General features: G+C 43.6%; 1 protein-coding gene across 1 annotated transcript in view; it reads left to right on the top strand.

Moving 5' to 3' along the window:
• The window catches only part of CLSTN2 (calsyntenin 2), a 1,340,366-nt gene that overhangs the window by 938,184 nt on the left and 374,399 nt on the right, over positions 1-27,783 (top strand). The window contains exon 3 of the mRNA XM_063915936.1: positions 20,940-21,135. Within this exon, the coding sequence (XP_063772006.1) occupies positions 20,940-21,135 (196 nt within the window). The remainder of the gene's footprint in view (positions 1-20,939; positions 21,136-27,783) is intronic.

Below are 27,783 nucleotides of genomic sequence, written 5' to 3'. Positions count from 1 at the left end.
GCGATCAGGTCTGAATTAGGCCCTATCACTGCTACGTCTAATTGTACCACACTGCTATTATATCTGCACACAAATGACATTAACCATTAGTTGCTCATGTATTGGTTGCTTTTGCCTTGCAGTAGCCTCACATGCTTTTTCACCAGCAGCTGCAATAGGTATTCCTCTAGTTTATGTACTTTAGCAATTGTTCCCCACACCTCTTAATTAGTACTGTAAGTCTACTTGAGCAGGGCTGTCTGCACGTTCTATTTCATGTCATTATATGTCATTTATTTGTATTATGATCCTTTCAACGTACAGTACTGCGTATTATGTCATTGCTTTACAAGTAAAGGATGAAAATAATATTAAAATAGAGTGACCATATTATACCTTTTACCTGGGACGCTCATGGATTACACAGGTTCTGTCGCTGATTAAAACCAGCTGAAATGTACACTTGAAGTCAGCTAGCCACAGAACCTGTATATTCCATGAGTGTCCCAGGTAAAAGGGATAATATTGTCACTTTAATTAAAATAACAGTTTGGGAAAATAAAGCATAGGCTGTGACAGAGGCGTTTCTAGAGAGGAGGGGACCCATGTGCAGACTCCGTGTGTGGGCCCCCTCCTCTCCTGTAGCCGTCACCGCCGCTGCTAGCGCTCTCAGCCCTGAGACTCTGGCACAGTGCCAGAGTCTAGGGCGCATGCGCAGGACTCCAACAAAATGGCCGCCGCACCATTTTTTCAGAGTCCTGCGCATGCGCTGCAGACTCTGGCACTGTTCCAGAGTCTCTAGTGCTCAGTGCGCTAGCAGCGGCGGTGATGGCTACGGGAGAGGAGGGGGCCCATACACAGTCACCGATGGATGCTGGAAAGGTGAATATAGAAGAAATGGGTGCAGTGTGTGCGGTGTGGGCCCCCTCTGGCAGGGCCGGCAACAGAAATCTCTGGGCCCGGTACACTGATACCTCTGGGGGCCCCCTCTTCCCTCCAACCCCCCCCCCCTTCAACCTTGAACCCAGACCCACACATCCCTCCCCTGCATGTGGCAATAAATGTATTGCCATATATGAGTATTGTTCAGGTGTACACAAAGAAACAGAGAATTTGACGGCAGATAAGAACCACTTGGCCCACCTAGTCTGCCCTAAACAGTTGTACACACACTGATTTACACACAGTATATTTTTGGAGTGTGGGAGGACACTGGAGTACCCAGAGGAAACCCACATAAGCATGGGGAGAATATACAAACTCAACACAGTTAGGGATGTTACTATACATACACTGCACTACTGCTGAGTAAAGTGGGCCATAATACATTATCTGAACTTTGAATAGAAGTCCTCTACCAGTGACCTTAGTATATTTTATTAATATTGTTGAATTGCTGGCATGTTATTTAATTCTGAAATAACATTATGCCAGCAATTCGACAATATTAATAAACCAGTAATGTCACTGCCACCAGCTAGAGAGGTTCTATTCAAAGTGCAGATAGTGATAGCCATGTTCGCAGCAGTAGTGCAGTGTATTTTTATTACATTGCATAATGAATATGTGCTTTTTAATATAATTAAAAAAACACAGATAACTAATATTCACTAAACAATGTAAATATACGCTGCATACTGGTTGAGCACTAATTGCACTTTGATATAGCATTGCATAGTTAATATTATCTGCTGTCACTTACCAAAATACCACTGTTATCCTCCAGTTCCACGCTGCCTGGGCTGTTTCTCCTGCAATCCAGTGTTTCTCATGGGCACTGGACTGGGCTCCTCTTAGGACGATCATCACTGCAAAGACTGAACTATGAAATGTGGGGAGGAGGTAGAGGGTGCAGTGTCGTACTGATGCGTCACGTGATATCTAACGCACACAACGGGAGCCGGACAGGTGACTGGGGGCAGTGGTTGGGTTACCGCAGCGGAGGGGTGGGGGAGCGGGTTCCACCATCGGAGTTAACAACTCTCCAGTGCCACAGCTCTCTTCCGTCCACCCTTTAAATTATACCCCATGCAAGCCGCCGCACTGCCACAGCTCGACACCATGGTTAATGCCCAGAACCTTGGGGCCCCTCACAGTGTCGGGGCCCGGTACGCATGTCCCCTTTGACCCCCCCTGTCGCCGGGCCTGCCCTCTGGACCCAGGGGCCCGTGTGCACCGCACACACTGCACCCATTCTAGATACTCCAGTGGGTTGTGATGTATACTTATAAACTCAAATGTATGACTTTAAAAGGATTAATGTCAAAATCCTGCCAACATGTCCTTTATCTTACTGTGCTTAATTGGTTGAATATTCTCCCATACTCCCATCTTTTCAGCTACCTGTCCTAATATAATAAACTGCAAAGCAGATCCTGTACTGTAGGTAAACAACATAAGTGACAGTTTTGACAAAAAAAATCAAATAGTTACTATACTAATAACCCTTGTACACATACAAATCCTGATATAACCATAAACACAGATTGCAATTTTACATTGGTGTATACATTGCATACCTGACAAAGCAGTAATGTATTATAAAAACTGAATTTAATAAATTGAAACAATACAATCAGATTTTTTACAATATAAATTTCTAGAATTTACTTGCAGAAAATGAAACGTAACAGAAATGGGTCTAACATTTAAACAATAAAAAAAGGAAACCAGGCAGTCAACAGTTCTCTCCTTCTTAGAAAAAATGGGGTCATTGTACTGACATTGCCATTTTCATTTTGCTAAGAGACATCCAGCATCGCCATTATTGCAGTGATGCAGGATGTCTTAGTGCTGAAATGTACTAAAAGAGAGATAACGGAGAGGTGTTACTATAAGTAATCTCTCCGTTGATCTCTGCCCAGCTTGTATGGAATCAGCCTAGTGCTGTTGTCATACAGAATGGATCATATAGGTGAGTGCAAGACGTTCAAAACACAAGAACTAATTTTGGACAGACAGTGCATGCACAAAGATGTCAGGAAGCAGTGACGGGACTGTAACACATAGCGCCATCCAGCATTTTGTCTCTTAGTAAGTGCCCCTGCGGCTTTGTTGCCATTACTGGCTATGGTGGTGGCATTATTAACAGAAGATAAAGCTCCACTTGTAATACATATTTTGGTAGAAGTAGTGACCCTTTTTTTTTTTTTTTACGAAAATTACAGAAAAAGGGGTTATCACTACTTTGTTAACATTAGATCAATGTATCTTAAGCTGGCCACACACGTAAAGATTATCTTTCCAACCAGCCAACTAGTTGGCTGGTTGGAAGAAAATTCTGGTAATGTATGGAAGCAAATGACAATCAACCCTTTGCTCCCAAATGTTGGAAAATGGAAAGAAACAATTGTTCAGAAAATTGGTTAAATAAAACGGATTTAGCCAACTTGTCTGAATGACCATTAACATTCATTTATGAAGTTACTTTAGCTTTAATGGGATTTCCAGTGATACAACAAAGGTACTAGAATTTAGTACTGTGGTTCTTATTCAGAGTTATCAAACCAAATAAGTTAGCAATTGGGCAAAATCATGTTGCACTACAGGTGGGGCAAATGTAACATGTGCAGAGAGAGTTAGATTTGGGTGGGGTGTGTTCAAACTGAAATCTAAATTGCAGTGTAGAAATAAAGCAGCCAGTATTTACCCTGCACAGAAACAATGTAACCCACCCAAATCTAAATCTATCTGCACATGTTACATTTGCCCCACTTGCAGTGCAACATTGTTTTACCCAATTGCTAACTTCTTTGGTTTGCTAACAAACCTGAATAACCCCCTGTGTTGTAAAAATGCAATACAGGTTGAGTTTCCCATATCCAAAATGCTTAAGGCCAGGAGTATTTTGGATATTGGATTTTTCTGTATCTTGGAATATTTGCACACCATAATGGGATACCCTGGGGATGGGACCCAAGTCTAAACACAGAATACATTTTTGTTTTTTATATACACATTATACACACAACATGAAGGCCATTTAATAAAATACTTGTAATTTGTGCATGAAACAAAGTTGGTGTACACTGAACCAACAGAAAGCAGAGGTGTCACTATCTCAGTTGAGCTAAAAAAAATTTTTATTTCAGAGTACAGATGCATCCTCATACATCTAGCCTCAATACACAATGCAGTGCAAGATACCTGGCGTGACTGAGTTGCCAGGTCCCGTGCAACTCTGGTAACATCGGGCATTTTTTATTGCCAAAATGTGACTAGGACGCACAAGGAGACTCTGCTGATTAATTTGATATATAACACTTGTATATTGTATGTGTCTGAGTCTGTGTGCAGAGCAGAACAGAACTTCTACTGGAAAAAAGCTGCAGCTGCTGCATAATAGCACTTCGTACGCAAATTCAGAAACATTGTCACACACAGATCTACAAGTATCATATACAGTATCTAATTAGCATAGTCTCTTTTTTGGGTCCCTCTTGCATTGCATTGTGACTAGGACATGTTTTTTGGCATAAAAGAAGCAAAAAAAAAAAATGCCTAACACTAGAAGATTCTCATTGTACCTGGTGTGCCAAGAGCAGCTGCTTGGCATGATCAGGGCCTTCTTTTTGTGTGGGCTCAATGGGCACTTGCCCAAGGGCCCCAGGAGTATAAGGGCCCTAGGATGATAGCTGAGGGTTCCCTTTTTCAGAGGTACCAGATTTTTGCAAAAAGGACTTGGGGAACCGGAGATATTCAACTTCAAAGCAGTGGTTCCCATCTGAGCATGTTAATTGTTCTTTCCAGCCAAATATCTTGGGTTCTGTCTGACATAGGGTTTTTCTGGGAGTATAATCCAAAACCTGGTACTCTCCCCTTTGGGTGCATACTGGCAGCTTGTCTCTACTATACCCAGAACCAGATATATCAGCTCTCCACCAGCTGGCCCCTACTCCAGCTCCACACGCCTGGTGTGCAATTTTATATTTTTGTTGGAGGATTGCTCTGGCTCCTGAACTTTGATCCCCAAGTCCCCAGTACCTCCTGAAAGAGGGGAATTTATTATCTAATTGAAAACTAAGAAATCTATTTCCAGGAACCGGTTATATCTGTAGTCAAGCAAGCTGCCCTCCCACCAGAAAAAATTTAATATTAAGCCCACTCCACTATCCACCCCTCCCCTGCGTATTAAACACCCCACACTGGAAGTCATGTACCGGGGCCAGTTCAATTCCCCCTTCTACAGCTTAGTGTTTATCATCCCCATCTCCCACCATCTGTGCAGTAAAGGAGTAATTAGCAGAAATTACTGCTCTAGGTCCAGCATGCTGAGCAAAAGATAGAACACCCCCTACTGCCCGCAGGACATAAAAGCTGCTGCTGATAGTACCCCCCAACCCTACCGTTGGAGGATGGGTAAGGGCCGCAGTGCATTGCTTTGCCCAGAGACCTACTCTGCTGTTAAGATGGCCCTGGGCATGACTGCAGCAAAGATGAATGAGGACATATCTGTATTCTGTATTTTGGAACTTTAGATACAGTACAGGAGGCTTACGCTGAATAAAAATAATAATGATGATAATAATAATAATAATATTATTATTATTATTAATAGTAATAATAATAATAATAATAATAATAATAATAATATTTAGTTTCACACAGAGAAATAAAACATATTGCCCTCTGCTGGGAATGGAAATTTTGCAGAACCCAAGCCCATCCCATTAGCACGACGGTCTACCAGTGGCTTTGTGAAGTTGTAGTTAGGGCTGGGTATAATAATAATTAGAAACGTATATTAATTGGATAAGTTTACATTAAGATTCTGTAATGATCATTTTACAATTATTTACATCTTCAGTGTACATACAAAGCATGTTGTGCATTAGAGTTGCAATGAGCTTAAAGCCATCAGTTACTTTTTAACATGTATTGCTAATTTTACCATATGTTCAGAATCTGCAAATTTAGGGGGTAATTCCAAGTTGATCGCAGCAGGAATTCTGTTAGCAATTGGGCAAAACCATGTGCACTGCAGGGGAGGCAGATATAACATGTGCAGAGAGAGTTAGATTTGGGTGTGATGTGTTCAATCTGCAATCTAATTTGCAGTGTAAAAATAAAGCAGCCAGTATTTACCCTGCACAGAAATAAAATAAGCCACCCAAATCTAACTCTCTCTGCAAATGTTATATCTGCCACACCTGCAGTGCACATGGTTTTGCCCAACTGCTAAAAAATTTCCTGGTGCGATCAACTTGGAATTACCCCCTTAGTCCCAAAAGCTTGGCTTAGAAAAGCATGATAACGAGCAAATGACATCACATACAGTTTTTTTATTTTTATTTTTGCCAGTGAAAACTTAAATTGACAATTCACACAGCTTCTGAATCAAGGCTTTCAGATTTTTTTTTTTTAAATCATACTTTTATTTTTAAATAATAATAAAATGATTGTTCTGGTGTTACATAAGTACGTCAAACATGAAATAAGCTTGTCCTAGTAATGAGGAGTAAGAATAAGACATCACGCTGTGTTCCTGAATTAAAGTAAAAAAAGCTTTCTGTTTATACCCAGTTTCATTTATAATTTATTGCCTCAAACATCTCTGCCATGGAGAAGAAAAATGTCTGGCTATTTGTTACAGGTGTCTGCAAGTATGAGGTACTGTCTGTGCACTGTTTACTTTTCTATGGTTGACAACAGAAGTCCTCTATCACTCATAATGACTTTCCTATAATACTGTATCTATCAATAGTTTTCAAAGTCTGAATTTCTAAATGCCTAACTTCTTGAAGGCAGACATTGCAAAAATCCTAATGTCTGCATTTGCCCATTAAATGCTATAGTAGTATGAAAAAAGTGAGCATACAGTGGGGTTGTACCAGTGGTGCAAGTAGAAAAAATGTCTTATAGGTGCTGTGTGCGTGTGCCAAAAAATGGGTGTGACCAAATGCCACATGGGGCATGGCCAATGAAAATGGGGGCGTGGTACACATATGGGGGGGCAGATACACATATGACCCCAATAGTGCCAGATACACGTTGCCCCACAGTGCCAGATATACATTGACCCACAGTGCCAGATACACATTGCCCCACAGTGCCAGATACACATTGCCCCCAGTGCCAGATATGCCCCCCGTGCCAGATACAGAGATGCCCCCCAGTGCCAGAACCAGAAATGCCCCCAGTGTCAGATACACATGTCCCCCAGTGCCAGATACAGAAATGCCCCCACAGTGCCAGCTATGCCCCCAGTGCCAGATATGCCCCCAGTACCAGATACAGAAATGTCCCCTAGTGCCAGATATGCCCCCAGTGCCAGATACAGAGATGCCCCCAGTGCCAGATATGCCCCCAGTGCCAGATATACATGTTCTGTCCTGTGTGTTAGAGGAGGAGAGTGCAGCATGCGCCTCTCCTGCCCCTCAGCCTCTGGCGGCAGTGCGGGTGTCTACCTTCAATTAGGCGCCAATTCATGAGCCAATCAAAGCTCGCGGTCCGGCAGCCAATCAGGAGCCTTGGCTGCCGGTCCACGAGCTCTGATTGGCTCATGGGCCAGCGCCGAATTGAAGATAGACACCGAGGGGCAGGAGAGGCACACGCTGCGCTCTTCTCCCCTCAAGCAGCAGCGGCGCGGCGAGCAGCAGCAGATGGAGGGAGGGAGCGGCGTCCCGGCTGGCATTGTACTAACTTAGCTGTAGTGATGTTCATCCTGTGGGCCTAGTACAGTGTATGTTAGTTAGCAATTGTACTCAGCAATTCACATTAATAGGACATTTTTTTTTAAATAAATGTAGAAATAGTAATTCATGATGGTACAGCCAGGGTTGGACTGGCTCATAGGAGTACAGGGGAAATCCTTTGTGGGCTCCAGTGCCTGCGGGCCCCCAACCCCTCCTATAAAGTCAGGTTCTAGTCTTCCAGCACTCATATTATACATTGTTACTCTGTTAGAGGGTTAGTAATCAGGTACACCAAGAACATGAATTGGCTGCTTGGTTTGTTTCTATAGAAACTACACCAAGTTCCGTTCTCAGGACAATCAAATTACTTGTTGCGTTTACATATTTATTTGGGCCCAGCTACTGTAATATCCATATTGTCGGCAGATCGTCTTTAATTGTTGCCCAAGACTTTTAAGTATGGACCCCTACCACTGCATTGTGCCAGTGGGCTGTACATGTCCCAGTCCAACACTGGGTACAGTAGTCTTCAGATAAGCATGGATGCATATGTTTCTTCTGCTAGACATGTGAATATATGTGAATATGTGAATCAGAGGAGAAAGTACAGTGTAAATGTTACAATTATCTCAGCTTGTTACTGTTATTAATTTGTAATTTACAAAATTTGCATTATCCATGTTTTATAATGAATAATAACTATCAGCAATGACAAACTATCCAGAGCTCTTTACTGTATTGTGAAAGGTACTTCTGATCTAAACCATCTGTACCAAGTGTAATTGTTCCAGTTTGTTTTAAAAATGACTGCTCTCAACCTATTTGTAATTTCATAGTGTCCATATGTCACTTGCAGGCTTTATAAGATGAGGAATTCTAAAGACCACTGTAATTATTAACCATGGGAAACTGTACCTCACTCTCGTCTTTCCATCCCAAAGTGGTCCTGACAGCAAGTCCCTGAGCTAAATCATCTCATGTTTTATCTTGGTGGACCTCAGTCGTCCACTTTAACCTGATCTATCTTCCTGACAGTCATGGAATTAGTGCAGTGTAGCTGAGTCTCAGGTGGGTTCTGATTTGTGTCCATCTGGAAGAAATTGCTACTCTATGTAATGCGCTTTAATTCCACTTCTGATGTTAAATATATAGATGGAGTTTCAGCCTATAATGGCATAACCTTATGAAATTGTCATTGTTGGTTTGTTAAAGGAACAGAAGAGTAATTCTCAAAACAACATTTCACAAAGATAATTTTATTTTTGTAGTTTACCCCAATTACACAGCGCAGGTTTTTGTCTACCAAGCTTCACTTTTTTTTCGTAGAGTTATTGACAATATTTAGGGAAAAAATAAACACTGTCGTTGCGATGTAACGGAGTCCGAGATCCAGGGGCGTAGCCAGAACTTTGTGGGCCCCATAGAAATATTTTGAAGGGACCCCATCCCAATGCTTCTAGAGAGACACTTCTCTGCAGCAGTTGTTAATTGTATGCCCCATAATAGTGCTCTAGTTCATTTTCTGAACCATAGTAGAGCCTTATTTAATGTTATGCCCCATAGTAGTGCTCTAGTTTATATTATGAATCGTAGTAATGCTTAAGTTCACCCATGTCACATTTCAGAGCTGCAAGCACACATTATGCCGCACAGTACCCCCAATTCACATTATGATATATAGTGCTCCCCATTCATATTGTGCCTCATTACAGTGTCCCGGTTCATATTATATAACATTTAAATGCGCTACAGTTCATTTTATACCACACTACAATGAGCATGTCCAGGGCATAACTAGATATATTGCAGACCCCAAGGAAAAAGTTTGAAAGGACCCCTTCGTACTACCCAATGGCGAAAAATGTATATAACACATTTAACTAGGGAAGGTGGGCCCCTCTCAGCTCTGGGCCCCATAGCAGTTGCACTCCCTGCACCTATTGTAGCTACGCCCTTGCCGAGATCCCTGGAGATGTGGGATGCCATCATCTTGGATGTTTTTTTAAAGGGGCAAACACTTACAAAGCCATGCCTTGTAAGTGATTGCCCCTTTAAAAAGATATCCGGGATCAGCCGGCATCCCCACCACCCGGCGATCTCGGACTCCATTACATCCCGCCGTTCGTGTGAATAAAGTATAGTTTCTATAAGTCTTTACTTTCTAAGCTGAAAGGTTCAATATAAACACATAATACATAGCTATGTGCAGAATCTGATACCATCATGCTGGCCTGACAGAATATACGGTATTGATTTCTGTCAAGTAATGCGCTCATGAAAATTTAGTAATGACTACAAATATAACCTGCAGATTATGTTCGGCATAAAAGATAAAAATAAACTATTTCTCCAGGCAACATATAAAGTTGTATTGCCAAGAACAGCAGTACCTAGCACTTGCAAGTGAGATATTTTTAATTGACAACAAACGCTCATTGGATCTTACATTATTTCTCCCACTTGTGCACAAGAACATCTGTAGTGTGAAAAAAAATTGTAGGTCATAAAGTGGGAAGCCAGACGTGGCTGTGCATGAAATTAGAAGTTCAGGACTATAATGTACACAGTCTTAAGCAATGGAAGATTGTCTTATGAAAAGAAGAAAAAAAAAACTTATTAATGTCTATTGACTTTTTTCCTCTACTGCGGACATCACACGCTCTTAAATAAAAATTCCTACTGTTCAGTACTTTCATCCTCCATTATAATATATTTTATTAATATTCTAGGCTGGATGGTAGAAAGACCAATGTATGCAAATAAAGTTAATAGTTTAAATATAAGCTCAATGGAACACGCAACCATGGAACATAACCTACTTTCAGACAGCTACAAGGTATTATGATGGTTTTTGTGCAAAGCAATCAGAATAGTTACTCAGGTGAGATAAACCTCTGGAGAAAAACAATCCACAAAGTTTCACCACCTGGAAGAAGCTGAGTACAGGAAAAGATTTAGTGACCGGCACACTGGGATAGGTGAAACATACTGTAGACCTGGGTTCAGGAGCAAAGCTTGGGAGCATAGTCAGGTGGACTAAGGTGGATAACAAGGGGTGTTATACGGAATAAAACACAGGAATGAGGTCAGGCAAACATTCTGAGGTTAGTTTCACAAGTCAGTAATGGGAATCAAGGGTCATGACCAAACTAGATCAACGTAGGATGCAGGTTGGAAACAGGTCAATGGACTAATGACATAAACAAAATAATCTGAGAGCGATATCAGTCAGCATTACACAGGGCTTAAAGGGTCGCTTTCTGAGTGGGCACATGTAGGGAAAGAGAATGATAATGTTCAAGTAATTGTACACCTGTCAGGTACCTGTTGTGGGTGCAATTTAAAAAGCAGCATATCCCATTATGACACATCCAAGCACCAGCGCTCAGACCCTGGGCTGGTTGAGGCAATTGCAGGAGGAAGAACAGCATGGGGTGTCCCACGAAAAGCCCAACCAACCCCACGTGATGACAGACTGGGCTGATCATTTAATAACGAGGAAGCCCACGTAGTGATCCCAGTGGGCCAAGAAATTCTGATACTTACAGTTCTACAAGCGCCAGCATGCCCATACAGTTTTTGCCAACAGGCCTTGCTTGGACCAGAAGTGTCACATGCAAAGAGTATGATTTTTTTACACTTGACACTATTTTATGCCAGTGTTTTTTTCACAGGCGTATTTTCTTCCCGAGGTGGACCCAGATGTTTCTTGCGGGACCTATTCCTATGCTTTAGGGCAGGGGTGGGCAACATGCGGCCCACGGGCCGGATGCGGCCTGCGAACCGATCCTGCCTGGCCCGCTGTCTCCCATCATTGTGCAATGACAAGCGGCCCGACTGGCTGAGCCGCTTGTCATTGCGCTACACTGCTGCCAGACGCGGCGCCGCTGAGGAAATCCTGGTCACGTCACAGGATCTGCTGACCGGGATTTCCTCTTTGATGTCATGCACTGGGCAGCACAGGGGCGGAGCCACAGCAGGAGCGGCGAGCGGCGGGCAGCAGCAATGACTCCGTGAGCGGACAGCAGCAGTGACTCCGGGCAGCAGGCAGCAGCAGCGACTCCGTGAATCATAGGCAGCGGGGATCAGGCAGCGGATCATCTTCCACTGTGAAAAAAAGGTAAACCGCCTGCCCAGCCAGTACCTGAAATGGATCTGTACTTAAGCTGCAATATGGGTTCAGGGGAGGGGGGTGGGGAATAAAAACTGCTATATAGGTGGGGGGAAAGGGGGGTAGGGACTGCTATATAGATTCAGGGGAGGAGGGGAGGGACCACTATATAGGTTCAGGGAAGGGGGGTAGGGACTGCTATATAGGTTCAGGGGAGGGGGAAGGGGGGTAGGGACTGCTATATAGGTTAGGGGAAGAGGGTAGGGACTGCGGTGCATGCACAGTTCAGACCCGATTTACAAGATATTTTGTGTGTGGCCCTCGACTATTCACTGGAAGTGTTAAGCGGCCCCCCAGCTGAAATAATTGCACACCCCTGCTTTAGGGTATCTTAAAACCGCAGACACATTTCACATACTAAGCTGAGTTACACATGTCTTAAGATACATGCAGCTCAGAACAGAGCCGTCTTAACAGCAGTGTAGACCCCTGGGCACAGCAATGCACTGGGGCCCCTACCCACCCATCAGCGGTAGGGGTGGGGGGTGTTATCAGCGGCAGCTTTGATGTCCCACGGGGGGGAAGGGGGGTTCTATATTTCGCTCAGCATGTAGGACCTTTACTGCACAAATGGGACGGGAAGGAGAACGGTAAACTGTAGAAGGGGACATTGGGCTGAATTGACGGGGCCCTGGTACATGACTTCCAGGGTGGTTTAATACACAGGGGAGGGGTGGATAGAGGAGTGGGCTTAATATTCATCATTTTCCGGGGGTCAGGGCAGCTTGCTTTACTGCAGATATCTCCAGTTCCTGGAAATAGATTTCTTAGCTTTAAAGGGATAAAAAAACAAGATAGTCTCACCTTTCACGAGGTACTGTTGGACTTGGGGATCAGAGTTCAGGAGCCAGAGCAATCCACCAACAAAAATATAAAACTGCATATTAAGTGTGTGGAGCTGGAGCAGGGACCAGCTGCTTGAAGGCTGATATATCTGGTTCTGGGCATAGTAGAGACAAGCTGCCAGTGTCCACTGAAAGGGGAGAGTCCCAGCTCTTGGAATATACCCTCAGAAAAACTCTAAGTCCAACAAAACCTGAGATATCTGGCTGGGAAGAACAATTAACAGGCTTAACAGGCTTGGATGGGGACCACTGCTTTGAAGTCAGATATCTCCGGTTCCCCAGGGCCGATTTTCAAAAATCTGGTACCCCTGGAAAGAGGGGACCCTCATCAATCAGCCTAGGGCCCTTTTACTCCTGGGGCCCTTGGGCAAGAGCCCATTGAGCCCATACGAAAAGATGGCCCTGACTCAGAAATTAGCTGGGTACACACTACACGATATGCTCCATGAGTGATATTGTCAGTATTTGCCCATGAACTCCTGGCAAACTATAACGATATCGTTCAGTGATGTCATATCACCACCCAGAACATGCAGTTTCTGACTATATCGTCAGATTGAGCTGCATGTACAGATGTCATTGTACATTGTTAACGATCTGCGGGAGCGCGCATCATTAACGATATTCTACATACACACTGGATGATTATTGCAACGATTTGTCGTTATCGTCCACATCGTTCAAAAAATCATCTAGTGTGTGCCCAGCTTAAGTACTTAAATGCAACTTTTTTTCCCACTAACTTTACATCTGCATTTTAGAAGAGACACATCTGTACCAGTTTCTCTAGTATACCTGTAGTACAGTGGTCAGGGAATGGGGGTAAATTACCCCAAATGGGGTAAAAATAAAATTTCTGGGGGTAATGGACACTCGCGCTACCGAGACACAGCCCCATCCAGCACCAGCCGGCTCGCGATGTGACGTGCTGACGTCACACCGTGCTCCCTCCTGCCTGCCCTGCGCTGTGTTCCTGGCTGCCCTGTGCTGTGTTCCTGGCCGCGGTGTGACGTTCTGATGTCACATCGCGCTCCCTCACACCTGCCCGTCTTATACGGTCCTGTCCTCCAGCCCACGGCCCGCCAACCCACACACAGAACTTGAAGTGTTCTGTGGCTGACCGCTGACGGAGTTCCGCAGGATCAGACAGTGGCCCACATAACAGTGAGAAATTCCCATTGACATTACTGAGGTGAGGATGTGACCATCTGTCTCTTAAAAAGCCAACATAAGTGTTCCAATCCTCAATTGTACAGCAAAATTGTATGTGCAATATATTTTATACATTTTATGAAAGAACGCTAGTTCTAGAAGTTGTATTTGGCTGCAAAAAGTATTTTTAGCGTGGATAGTTGATTCATCGCTGCACACTTAAATAATACAAAGATAAATATTGTTTCTATGAGAGGTACTCCTTTGCCCTTAGCTGGTGTTCTTCTCCTTTGCTCATTGCCACCTTTTCGTGGTTCTGTACGCTCAGGCATACCTACTTGATTGATCTGTTTCATCACCTCTTCCATTTTCATGCAGATACTGTTATTGTAACTTAGTTACTGAGCACGATGTGTGCTATTATTTGATGTATGTATCTCCTGCTTTGCAAACATATTGTTAAACGCTAAAAATCAATAAAAAAAATTCTCAAAAAAATAATAATACAAAGAAAAAACAATGGCGAAGCTGTTATCTGCTAGAATGTATACTGATATGAAAGTCTAACAGAATATAGAAAATAGGCCAAAACACGTGTCCTTACTACCTCTGTGCAGCGGGTCAAAGAAAGTGCAAGTGAAACTATTGTTATTTTTAGCATATTAAAGAGCATAGAGTTTAGCATTATTATTGTAATATTTATCTAATCCGTGCTCTGAAGATATTAATTAGGACTTTTGAAACAGTAATTATAATTAGACTATGTGACCGAGAAACTAATGAGAGCAAGCAATGAATCCCACTGCAAACCAGATAGACATTTATCATGTGATGAATCTACTGTTTGTGTTTTACTGAAATAATCAGCATGCAAATAAACATTGTTATAAAAATGAATGATACTTAAGGAAAAATCGCATTGAATTATGGATATGAGAGACTTTACTGAGATATTGTAAGAACTATGCAGTTCATAAAACTACAAGATACTTCTATACTTACTGCTGGGCTATATAATTGAAATATGTTGGCAATTAAAGAGAAACCAGATTTACTGTAGCCTATCCAATTACTTATCTATGTGAAATACTCACCGATAATGTTTGTTTTAAATTATTCTTAAATTGTGTATTGTATTTATCTAACATGTATGAATTTTAGTACTACAGGTTGAGTATCCCATATCCAAATATTCCGAAATACGGAATATTCCGAAATACGGACTTTTTTGAGTGAGAGTGAGATAGTGAAACCTTTGTTTTTTGATGGCTCAATGTACACAAACTTTGTTTAATACACAAAGTTATTAAAAATATTGTATTAAATGACCTTCAGGCTTTGTGTATAAGGTGTATATGAAACATAAATCAATTGTGTGAATGTACACACACTTTGTTTAATGCACAAAGTTATAAAAAATATTGGCTAATATGACCTTCAGGCTGTGTGTATAAGGTGTATATGTAACATAAATGCATTCTGTGCTTATCTTTAGGTCCCATCACCATGATATCTCATTGTGGTATACAATTATTCCAAAATACGGAAAAATCCGATATCCAAAATACCTCTGGTCCCAAGCATTTTGGATAAGGGAGACTCAACCGGTATATGTTTAGGTATAAGAAACCATTAATAATGTTGGGGATCAGTACTGGATTTAGCAATTTGTACATGTAGGGGTAAATTTACTAAAGGTTTCTATAAATGAAAAGTTGTGATGTTGCCCATAGCAACTGATCAGATTCGGGATCCGATCCTTGGGTCGATTGCACTTAGGTCGACACTCATTAGGTCGACCACTATTGGTCGACATGCATTAGGTCAACATGGTCTATAAGTTGACATGATCACTAGGTTGACGACATGAAAAAGGGTCAACATGAGTTTTTCAATTTTTTTTCTTTTTTTTAAACTTTTTCATACTTTACGATCCATGTGGACTACAAATGTGAATAGCAACCTGTGCCGAGCGCAGCGGTAGCGGAGTGAAGTACCTTGCTGGAAGCATGGGGAGTGAAACGACCCATGTGAGGGGGCACGGTGCACTAATTGGGGTTCACGGTCACATTACGAAGAAAACGACACCAATTTTTTTTTTAACTCATGTTGACCTTTTTCCATGTCGACCTTGTTCATGTCGACCTAATGACCATGTCAACCTATTTCAGGTGTCAACCTAGTCACTGTCGACCAATAATGGTCGACCTAATGACTGTCGACCTAGATACAGTCAACCCTATGATCCACCCCCATAGATTCAATTGCAACCTAGTAAATGATAGACAGAATGTGACTTTTTTGCTATGTGCAACAGCACCACTTTTCATTTTTAGAACCTTTAGTAAAGTTACCCCGCAGACTTTTGCCTAGATGAGGAAAGCGAAAAGAGTCTCTTTCCCAGAATAGAGTGTATGTTTTTTCTCTGTCACCAGCAGAGAAAAATGAGGAGTGATAAAATGAAACTGATAGAGGAAAATGATCATTTAACTGAATGGGGGGAGTTTTATCTAAGGAACATGTCTCAGCTGAGATGCGAATGAATTATTAGGGTACTGTCAATATATTCTGCTCTGTGATAAGACTGTCAGAGCTATGCAACAATAATATAGAAGAAGAAAATAAGATGGAGTTTCAGCTGCCAAAGGTTGTTTGCTTTAACTATGTAAATAATTTGGTCCTTATACGCCGTATTATCCTGCAACCAACCCTACTTTCTTTGTAACTTTTAAAATTTCTCCAAAGGTACAATAAGTGAGTGTGAGGCATTTCAATACTTTTAAATCTTCACGAATGTGATTGAATTTAGACTGGGGCTACTGTATGTATACACGGTACTAACATCTATAAGAATCTTCCAATTGGAGTCCAATTAGTATCTTCATACTTATAGGCCCTACACACTGGGCGATATTACTGAAAGATATGAACAATCCCATTCATTAATGAACGAGATACCGTTCATATCTTTCAGTGTGGAGGCAGCAACGATGAATGATGCGTGGCCCCGCGCTCGTTTATCGCTGGTGCCCCATATTTGCATGCACTGCTATGGAGCCAGGTGATGGGGGGAGTGAAGAAACTTCCCTCCCCCCGTCACCACCCCCTGCTGCCGGGTCACCCGTCTGCCGTATCGGCGGTTGGGCAGCTCGGCGGCGGGTCGCGCAGTGTGTAGGGCCCATTAACTTTGTTCATAGCCTCTTGATAATGGATGCTCTCCTGGGAGGTATCCATCAATATCTGTCAATTGGAGTCCGATTATGATAACTACACTTACCTTTGCTCATAGTCTGTTGATAATGGATGCTCTCCTGAGAGGTACCTATTAATGAAAAGTTAGTGTATGACCACAGGATACTGTATATCTTTGGATAATAAGGATTACAGTTGCAGGAATCTTCCAACTGAAGCTTGATCATAATAAATATATTTACCTTTACTTGTAGCCTCTTGACAATGGATGCTCTCCTGTAAGGTACCTACTAATGAGTAGGTACTCTATGATTATAAGATACTACATATACTCAGATTTATTGATAGTAAGATTACAATTCTGATAAACAGTTGACTCAGTTATTGATAATATCACAATACAGATTGTGACCGAGTGGAATAAACTATAAAACATGTGGACACGCATTTTTAACTCTTTTTTTCAAAAATTTCAATCTTTTCACATTCACATATGTGTTAGTCTTTGTGATTTTAACCTCTATGTTTCACTGTAGTCTGGGATAATTTATTACATCCTATTTTTAATTACATCATAATAAAGGTTATATTTTATGTGATACAGGTTGAGTATCCCTTATCCAAAATGCTTGGGACCAGAGGTATTTTGGATATCGGATTTTTCCGTATTTTGGAATAATTGCATACCATAATGAGATATCATGGTGATGGGACCTAAGTCTAAGCACAGAATGCATTTATGTCTCGTATACACCTTATACACACAGCCGGAAAGGTAATTTTAGCCAATATTTTTTGTAACTTTGTGCATTGAACAAAGTGTATCTACATTCACACAATTCATGTATGTTTCATATACACCTTATACACACAGTCTGAAGGTCATTTAATACAATATTTTTAATAACTTTGTGTATTAAACAAAGTTTGTGTACATTGAGCCATCAAAAAACAAAGGTTTCACTATCTCACTCTCACTCAAAGTCTGTATTTCGGAATATTCCATATTTCGGAATATTTGGATATGGGATACTCAACCTGTATGAGTTTTTCTTCTCATGTGTGTGAACAATACAGATGTTTTTCTTTCTTTTTCCAAATTTGCTGGTTCTATTTGTACTGCAGTTGACAGTACCCCCTAAACTGATAGAATATTAACTAAGACTACACAAGGGGCTCACCAGTGAATGTAGGGTAATAAATCCCGTACACTCACTGTACGGAGTGTGCCGATACTAAACTTTTGTGTAACTTTTAAAATGAGGTATTAAACAAAATTGGTGTTTGAAAGTTGTTTTATATAGAGGAGCACTGAACACCACAATTTTCTTGAATCAAAAATGTAAAATAACTAAACAGCTGTGGGAGAACGCTTATTTATTATCACTATCTATCTCCCACCCATTCCCTTGCATCATGGTTCTGAGCCTCTTACATGCAGTCCTCATAACCTAACCAAACAAGCAGACAGATAAGAGCCTCCCAAAAGATCAGCACACTTATCTCCTGAAATACTCTGTGTTACTTTTGACATTCTGTTGGTGTGATTAGCTGCAGGAAGTTTCCACTCACTTGAAAACATGAAGCATTATAACCTTATATAGAAAAAAAAAATAGTAAACAATATCTGGGCTACTAGTCAATCTTACATATAATATTAGGTGCTTTAACCTTTATGTTCTTTTAGAACAGTTTAAAACATTGCAGGCTACATTTCATTTTTATTATTTTAAAGTGGTGAAGGGCCAGAAAAAAGGTGTAAAGGTGCCATCTGTAAGAAACTGTTGCTGTCATATAGTGTTCATTTAGAGGGGTTCACTACGATATGCCGGCGGCCGGGCTCCCGGCGACCAGCATACCGGCGCCGGGAGCCCGACCGCCGGCTTACCGACAGCTGCGCTCGCCACGCTACGCGCGCCACACTATTTTATTCTCCCTCCAGGGGGGTCGTGGACCCCCAAGAGGGAGAATAAGTGTCGGTATGCCGACTGTCGGGCTCCCGGCGCCGGTATACTGAGCGCCGGGAGCCCGACCACCGGCATACTGAAGACCACCCCATTTAGAGATATGTATAATACGCATCTCTGTTTTATCCATGCACACCAATAAAATGTAGGCTTTTGCATATTGTTTACCTGGGTCATCCTACACCTGAATAGATGGAGCAGGGGCAGGCAGGTGTAAGCTTAGTACAACAAAGGCCTATTCACGCGACTGCCAAACAATTAGATGTGGACGTATCACCCCAGGGGCCTGATTCATGTTTGTAAGTAAAGCAAAAAAGCAAGCAACTGGGAACAGCCATGTTGCACTGCAGGTGCGGCAGATTTAGAGATTTGGGTGCACCACTACTTCACTGCTCTGGAAGTAGTGGTGATAGGGATGGCAGGGACAGCTGATTTTCTTATCAGCTGTCTCCATACCAGAGTAATGTTGAATTGCTTTAGTGATTTAGTATCCACAGATGAAATTTGAAGTTCTCGATGCCTTGCTACTTTCTATGGGAAGTAGTCCCTGTTTGCGAAGAGGAACCCATTCACATCCCTCCTCCCCTGTTCGGATCCCTCCAGTAGCTGTTGGTTTCTTTGTGCGCATGCGTAAACCCCAGTTCATGTATGTGCACTACCACTGACAATTTTGACTCGGTAGTGCTAAGTTTCACTGCTCCAGAAGTAGTGGAGATATGGATCGCAAGGACAGCTGATCTTCTCATCAGCTGTCTCCTCACTGGAGCAATGTTTAATTGCTTTGGTGATTTAGGGGGACATTTACTAAGCAGTGATAAGAGAGGAGTAGTGAACCAGTGAAAAAGTTGTCCCATCAACCAATCAGAAGCTCTGTATAATTTTATAGTATGCAAATTACAGATGTTACGTTAGTGCTGATTGGTTGCCATGAGTAACTTCTCCACTGGCTCACTTCTACGCTCTAATCACTGCTTAGTAAATGTCCCCCTTAGTATCTACTGTTGCTACTTGTAGCAAGCTGGATACTAAATTAGCACTGCCAAAAGGCAGTTCATAATGAATAGGTCCCTATGGGGTCTATTCATGAAGCAGTGAAAAGAGTGGAGAAGTGAGTCTGTAGAGAAGTTGCCCACAGCAATCAATCAGCTGCTCAGTACAATTATATAGTATGCAAATTATAAATGTTACTTCAATGCTGATTGGTTGCCATGGGCAACTTCTCCACTTGCTCACTTCTATACACTTTTCACTGCTTCATGAATAGACCCCTATGTTCAAGACTATGCCCGTGCTGCACCCCTTCAGTGGAATGCACTCCCCCGCTCCATTAGACTCTCCCCGACCTTGCAAATCTTCAAACGGGCACTAAAAACCCACCAATTCATCAAAGCATACCCTCCCAATGCATAACCTAGTCCTGAGGCCACTCCTCCATCCCCCTGCCTCATGACTTGAACATCTCTGCTTTGCTTACATACTGCCATCAGGCTACCTCCTGCTTGCTTGCACCTCATGTCATCTGTCTGTCGACCCTTCCCACTAGATTGTTAGCTCTTCAGAGCAGGGCCCTCTTTCCTCTTGTTATCCAAGCCCTCTTCTCAACACATTTCACTAGCAGCTCTCCCCTACTCAGCGACCATATATACCCGCTTTTTCTCCTGCTGGTAAAGGCTCATTTCCATCGATGGCCACCCGCCCCTTGTAGTACAATGATCACTCCCTCACTACTTACATCTTAGCTGTATTATGTCTTGAGAATTGTGGTGCTCTTTGTTACCTGTACTCTATTTGTTATTTATTTACTGTAATGATAAGTTTTATCTCCCTGTACTGTCCTTTGTACGGCGCTGCAAAACACTTGTGGCGCCTTAGAAGTAAAATGTAATAATAATAATAATATGTCTCTTAACAGTTTGACAACACAATGAAAATCTCTGTCACTAATGTGTGTAATTTATGCTGCAGTCTGAATGACTTCTCAATCTATTCTATTTCACAGGAGAAATATGCGCATTTAAAATCCATGGTCAGGACACTCCTTTTGAGGCTGTCGTACTCAACAGAACATCAGGTGAAGGTCGGCTCAGAGCTAAAGGACCTATTGACTGTGAACTACAAAAGGAGTACACCTTCATCATCCAGGCATATGACTGTGGGGCAGGAGCGACTGGGGCTAATTGGAAGAAATCTCACAAGTAAGTAATTTTACATCATAGCATATACTGTATAATGTGTAAGTGGAAAAGGAAAAAAATGACAAAAGGAACAGACTGTTCCAAATGTATCCTACAGTCTACATGATTGCAGTGAGAAGTCCGTAATATAATGATGTCAGCTTACTGTACTATGCCGGCGGAGTAGGAACAAGTAAAGGCTATTGAATAATTAGAAATCCCAAGAAATAATCTCTTAAGAACTATACTTCAAACAATAACTGCTACAGATTCTGGTGATGATAAGCCATCGGAGCAGAACAGGAATTGTCATAACAGTTTCTCATTGTAACATTGCTAATTTTTCTTTGCACCCCACCCCCCTTCACCCCCAAAGGAGTAAAATGAGCAATTGTGGGCTCTGGTAAGTATTGGTAATGTGTGCAGCCGCATATCATGACCTACCATCTATCAGAATTGAATATGCCTGTATATGACAGTCAATTAACATAATAAACCAGCACACACAATCCATGGTTCAAGCAGTGGTGCTTCTACAATAGCTCCAGGATATGTGGTGCCTTTAGCACAAGAGTTTCTTACACTGTCCATTCTGCACCCTTAAAATGGTCTCATCGGGCTGACGTTTCTTTGGAATTATGGCCTCAGTGTTTGTGTAGAAAATAGGAAATAACCTGGCATCAGTTCTAGAGTATTTGCTATTTTCTGCGCAGGTATAATTTTCTGAAAGCACTCTTCAAGGCAGTATGGGGCGGAGTTTCCTGAAAGTCTTAATTGTTCACATTGGAAGCCATACTGAGATGGAAAATCTGCACCTGCCATAGTAGGATTGGTGCAGGTTTCGATGTTGCAACTGATGGTGGTTTCTAAAGATGTAGTAGGCAGTATAAATTGTCTACAGATGCACAAAGTGGACGTCTCAGTCCTTGCACATTTATACGGATGGATGCACACCAGGGAAGGGCTCTGCAGTGGCATTTGCATTTAGCTATGGTCAACCCTGTATCAAGCCCATCATGTGCATGAAGTTTAAGGATTCTTATCGGGATTCGGCTAACTAAATTGTGGTTTCACTGTCATTGTAGTGTGCAGGATAGAGATACATTTCACAAGCTCTTACTTGCAATTGCGTTTATATACTGAATAGTTAGATTTAGTAAGCAAATTAGGATGGATTATGCAGAATACTGTATTTCCTCTGAAGAATCACTTGCGGCCAAAGCATGAATACTTAAATCTTTTGTGCTAATCTGTGTTTCTCTGACGTCCTAGTGGATGCTGGGGACTCCGTCAGGACCATGGGGATTAGCGGCTCCGCAGGAGACAGGGCACAAAAATAAAGCTTTAGGATCAGGTGGTGTGCACTGGCTCCTCCCCCTATGACCCTCCTCCAAGCCTCAGTTAGGTTTTTGTGCCCGTCCGAGCAGGGTGCAATCTAGGTGGCTCTCCTAAAGAGCTGCTTAGAAAAAGTTTTTAGGTTTTTTATTTTACAGTGAGTCCTGCTGGCAACAGGCTCACTGCAACGAGGGACTTAGGGGAGAAGAAGTGAACTCACCTGCGTGCAGGATGGATTGGCTTCTTAGGCTACTGGACACCATTAGCTCCAGAGGGATCGAACACAGGCCCAGCCATGGAGTCCGGTCCCGGAGCCGCGCCGCCGACCCCCTTGCAGATGCCGAAAAGTGAAGAGGTCCAGAACCGGCGGCAGAAGACTTTTCAGTCTTCATGAGGTAGCGCACAGCACTGCAGCTGTGCGCCATTGTTGTCACACACTTCACACCAGCGGTCACTGAGGGTGCAGGGCGCTGTGGGGGGCGCCCTGGGCAGCAATGAAATACCTATACTGGCTAAAAGATACATCACATATAGCCCCTGGGGCTATATGGATGTATTTAACCCCTGCCAGGTCTCAGAAAAACGGGAGAAGAAGCCCGCCGAAAAGGGGGCGGGGCCTATTCTCCTCAGCACACAGCGCCATTTTCCCTCACAGAAATGCTGGTGGGAAGGCTCCCAGGCTCTCCCCTGCACTGCACTACAGAAACAGGGTTAAAACAGAGAGGGGGGGCACTTATTTGGCGATATGATTATATATATTAAGATGCTATAAGGGAAAAACACTTATATAAAGGTTGTCCCTGTATAATTATAGCGTTTTGGTGTGTGCTGGCAAACTCTCCCTCTGTCTCTCCAAAGGGCTAGTGGGGTCCTGTCCTCTATCAGAGCATTCCCTGTGTGTGTGCTGTGTGTCGGTACGTGTGTGTCGACATGTATGAGGACGATGTTGGTGAGGAGGCGGAGCAATTGCCTGTAATGGTGATGTCACTCTCTAGGGAGTCGACACCGGAATGGATGGCTTATTTAAGGAATTACGTGATAATGTCAACACGCTGCAAGGTCGGTTGACGACATGAGACGGCCGGCAAACCAATTAGTACCTGTCCAGGCGTCTCAAACACCGTCAGGGGCGTTAAAACGTCTTTTTACCTCAGTCGGTCGACACAGACACGGACACTGACTCCAGTGTCGACGGTGAAGAAACAAACGTATTTTTCTTTTAGGGCCACACGTTACTTGTTAAGGGCAATGAAGGAGGTGTTACATATTTCTGATACTACAAGTACCACAAAAAAGGGTATTTTGTGGAGTGTGAAAAAACTACCTGTAGTTTTTCCTGAATCAGATAAATTAAATGAAGTGTGTGATGATGCGTGGGTTTCCCCCGATAGAAAATTATTGGCGGTATACCCTTTCCCGCCAGAAGTTAGGGCGCGTTGGGAAACACCCCTTAGGGTGGATAAGGCGCTCACACGCTTATCAAAACAAGTGGCGGTACCGTCTCCAGATAGGGCCGCCCTCAAGGAGCCAGCTGAGGCTGGAAAATATCCTAAAAAGTATATACACACATACTGGTGTTATACTGCGACCAGCGATCGCCTCAGCCTGGATGTGCAGCGCTGGGGTGGCTTGGTCGGATTCCCTGACTGAAAATATTGATACCCTTGACAGGGACAGTATTTTATTGACTATAGAGCATTTAAAGGATGCATTTCTATATATGCGAGATGCACAGAGGGATATTTGCACTCTGGCATCAAGAGTAAGTGCGATGTCCATATCTGCCAGAACTTGTTTATGGACACGACAGTGGTCAGGTGATGCAGATTCCAAACGGCACATGGAAGTATTGCCGTATAAAGGAGAAAAAGACAACGTCTTTTCAGCCTCAGTCCTTTCGTCCCCATAAGGGCAAGCGGTCAAAAGGCCAGTCATATCTGCCATGGGATAGAGGAAAGGGAAGAAGACTGCAGCAGGCAGCCCATTCCCAGGAACAGAAGCCCTCCACCGCTTCTGCCAAGTCCTCAGCATGACGCTGGGGCCGTACAAGCGGACTCAGGTGCGGTGGGGGGTCGTCTCAAGAGTTTCAGCACGCAGTGGGCTCACTCGCAAGTGGACCCCTGGATCCTACAAGTAGTATCCCAGGGGTACAGATTGGAAATTCGAGACGTCTCCCCCTCGCAGGTTCCTGAAGTCTGCTTTACCAACGTCTCCCTCCGACAGGGAGGCAGTAGTGGAAACAATTCACAAGCTGTATTCCCAGCAGGTGATAATCAAAGTACCCCTCCTACAACAAGGAAAGGGGTATTATTCCACACTATATTGTGGTACTGAAGCCAGACGGCTCGGTGAGACCTATTCTAAATCTGAAATATTTGAACACTTACATAAAAAGGTTCAAATCAAGATGGAGTCACTCAGAGCAGTGATAGCGAACCAGGAAAAAGGGGACTATATGGTGTCCCGGGACAGATGCTTACCTCCATGTCCCAATTTGCCCTTCTCACCAAGGGTACCTCAGGTTCGTGGTACAGAACTGTCACTATCAGTTTCAGACGCTGCCGGTTGGATTGTCCACGGCACCCCGGGTCCTTACCAAGGTAATGGCCGAAATGATGATTCTTCTTCAAAGAAAATGGACGATCTCCTGATAAGGGCAAGGTCCAGAGAACAGTTGGAGGTCGGAGTAGCACTATCTCAAGTAGTTCTACGACAGCACGGGTGGATTCTAAATATTCCAAAACCGCAGCTGTTTCCGACGACACGTCTGCTGTTCCTAGGGATGATTCTGGACACAGTCCAGAAAAAGGTGTTTCTCCCGGAGAAGAAAGCCAGGGAGTTATCCGAGCTAGTCAGGAACCTCCTAAAACCAGGAAAAGTGTCAGTGCATCATTGCACAAGGGTCCTGGGAAAAATGGTGGCTTCTTACGAAGCGATTCCATTCGGCAGATTTCACGCAAGAACTTTTCAGTGGGATCTGCTGGACAAATGGTCCGGATCGCATCTGCAGATGCATCAGCGGATAACCTTATCGCCACGGACAAGGGTGTCTCTTCTGTGGTGGTTGCAGAGTGCTCATCTGTTAGAGGGCCGCAGATTCGGCATACAGGACTGGGTCCTGGTGACCACGGATGCCAGTCTGAGAGGCTGGGGAGCGGTCACACAGGGAAGAAACTTCCAGGGAGTATGGTCAAGCCTGGAGATGTCTCTTCACATAAATATACTGGAGCTAAGAGCGATTTACAATGCTCTAAGCCTGGCAAAACCCCTGCTTCAGGGTCAGCCGGTGTTGATCCAGTCGGACAACATCACGGCAGTCGCCCACGTAAACAGACAGGGCGGCACAAGAAGCAGGAGAGCAATGGCAGAAGCTGCAAGGATTCTTCGCTGGGCGGAAGATCATGTGATAGCACTGTCAGCAGTGTTCATTCCGGGAGTGGAAAACTGGGAAGCAGACTTCCTCAGCAGACACGATCTACACCCGGGAGAGTGGGGACTTCATCCAGAAGTCTTCCACATGATTGTGAACCGTTGGGAAAAACCAAAGGTGGATATGATGGCGTCTCGCCTCAACAAAAAACTGGACAGGTATTGCGCCAGGTCAAGAGACCCTCAGGCAATAGCTGTGGACGCTCTGGTAACACCGTGGGTGTTCCAGTCAGTGTATGTGTTTCCTCCTCTGCCTCTCATACCAAAAGTACTGAGAATTATACGGCAAAGGGGAGTAAGAACGATACTCGTGGCTCCGGATTGGCCAAGAAGAACTTGGTACCCGGAACTTCAGGAGATGCTCACGGAAGATCCGTGGCCTCTACCTCTAAGACGGGACCTGCTTCAGCAGGGACCGTGTCTATTCCAAGATTTACCGCGGCTTCGTTTGACGGCATGGCGGTTGAACGCCGAATTCTAAGGGAAAAAGGCATTCCGGAAGAGGTCATTCCTACACTGGTAAAAGCCAGGAAGGAGGTGACTGCACAACATTATCACCGCATTTGGAGAAAATATGTTGCGTGGTGTGAGGCCAGGAAGGCCCCCACGGAGGAATTTCAATTGGGTCGATTCCTACATTTCCTGCAAACAGGATTGTCTATGGGCCTCAAATTGGGGTCCATTAAGGTTCAAATTTCGGCCCTGTCGATTTTCTTCCAGAAAGAATTGGCTTCAGTTCCTGAAGTCCAGACTTTTGTAAAAGGAGTACTACATATACAGCCCCGGTTGTGCCCCCAGTGGCTCCGTGGGACCTTAATGTAGTTTTGGATTTTCTCAAATCCCATTGGTTTGAGCCACTCAAATCGGTGGATTTGAAATATCTTACATGGAAAGTAACCATGCTACTGGCCCTGGCTTCAGTCAGGAGAGTGTCAGAATTGGCGGCTTTATCGTATAAAAGCCCATATCTGATTTTCCATTCGGACAGGGCAGAACTGCGGAAGCGTCCTCAGTTTCTGCCTAAGGTGGTGTCAGCGTTTCACCTGAACCAGCCTATTGTGGTGCCTGCGGCTAATAGCGATTTGGAGGATTCCAAGTTGCTGGACGTTGTCAGGGCATTGAAAATATATATTTCAAGGACGGCTGGAGTCAGAAAATCTGACTCGCTGTTTATACTGTATGCACCCAACAAGCTGGGTGCTCCTGCTTCTAAGCAGACGATTGCTCGTTGGATTTGTAGCACAATTCAACTTGCACATTCTGTGGCAGGCCTGCCACAGCCTAAATCTGTCAAGGCCCATTCCACAAGGAAGGTGGGCTCATCCTGGGCGGCTGCCCGAGGGGTCTCGGCATTACAACTCTGCCGAGCAGCTACGTGGTCGGGGGAGAACACGTTTGTAAAATTCTACAAATTTGATACCCTGGCTAAAGAGGACCTGGAGTTCTCTCATTCGGTGCTGCAGAGTCATCCGCACTCTCCCGCCCGTTTGGGAGCTTTGGTATAATCCCCATGGTCCTGACGGAGTCCCCAGCATCCACTAGGACGTCAGAGAAAATAAGATTTTACTTACCGATAAATCTATTTCTCGTAGTCCGTAGTGGATGCTGGGCGCCCATCCCAAGTGCGGATTGTCTGCAATACTTGTACATAGTTATTGTTACAAAAAAATCGGGTTGTTATTGTTGTGAGCCGTCTGTTCAGAGGCTCCTACGTTTGTCATACTGTTAACTGGGTTCAGATCACAAGTTGTACGGTGTGATTGGTGTGGCTGGTATGAGTCTTACCCGGGATTCAAAATCCTTCCTTATTGTGTACGCTCGTCCGGGCACAGTATCCTAACTGAGGCTTGGAGGAGGGTCATAGGGGGAGGAGCCAGTGCACACCACCTGATCCTAAAGCTTTAT

Source organism: Pseudophryne corroboree, chromosome 4 (genome assembly GCF_028390025.1).
Source record: "Pseudophryne corroboree isolate aPseCor3 chromosome 4, aPseCor3.hap2, whole genome shotgun sequence".
NCBI classification, from domain to species: domain Eukaryota; kingdom Metazoa; phylum Chordata; class Amphibia; order Anura; family Myobatrachidae; genus Pseudophryne; species Pseudophryne corroboree.
This window is presented reverse-complemented; position numbering and strand designations above follow the sequence as displayed.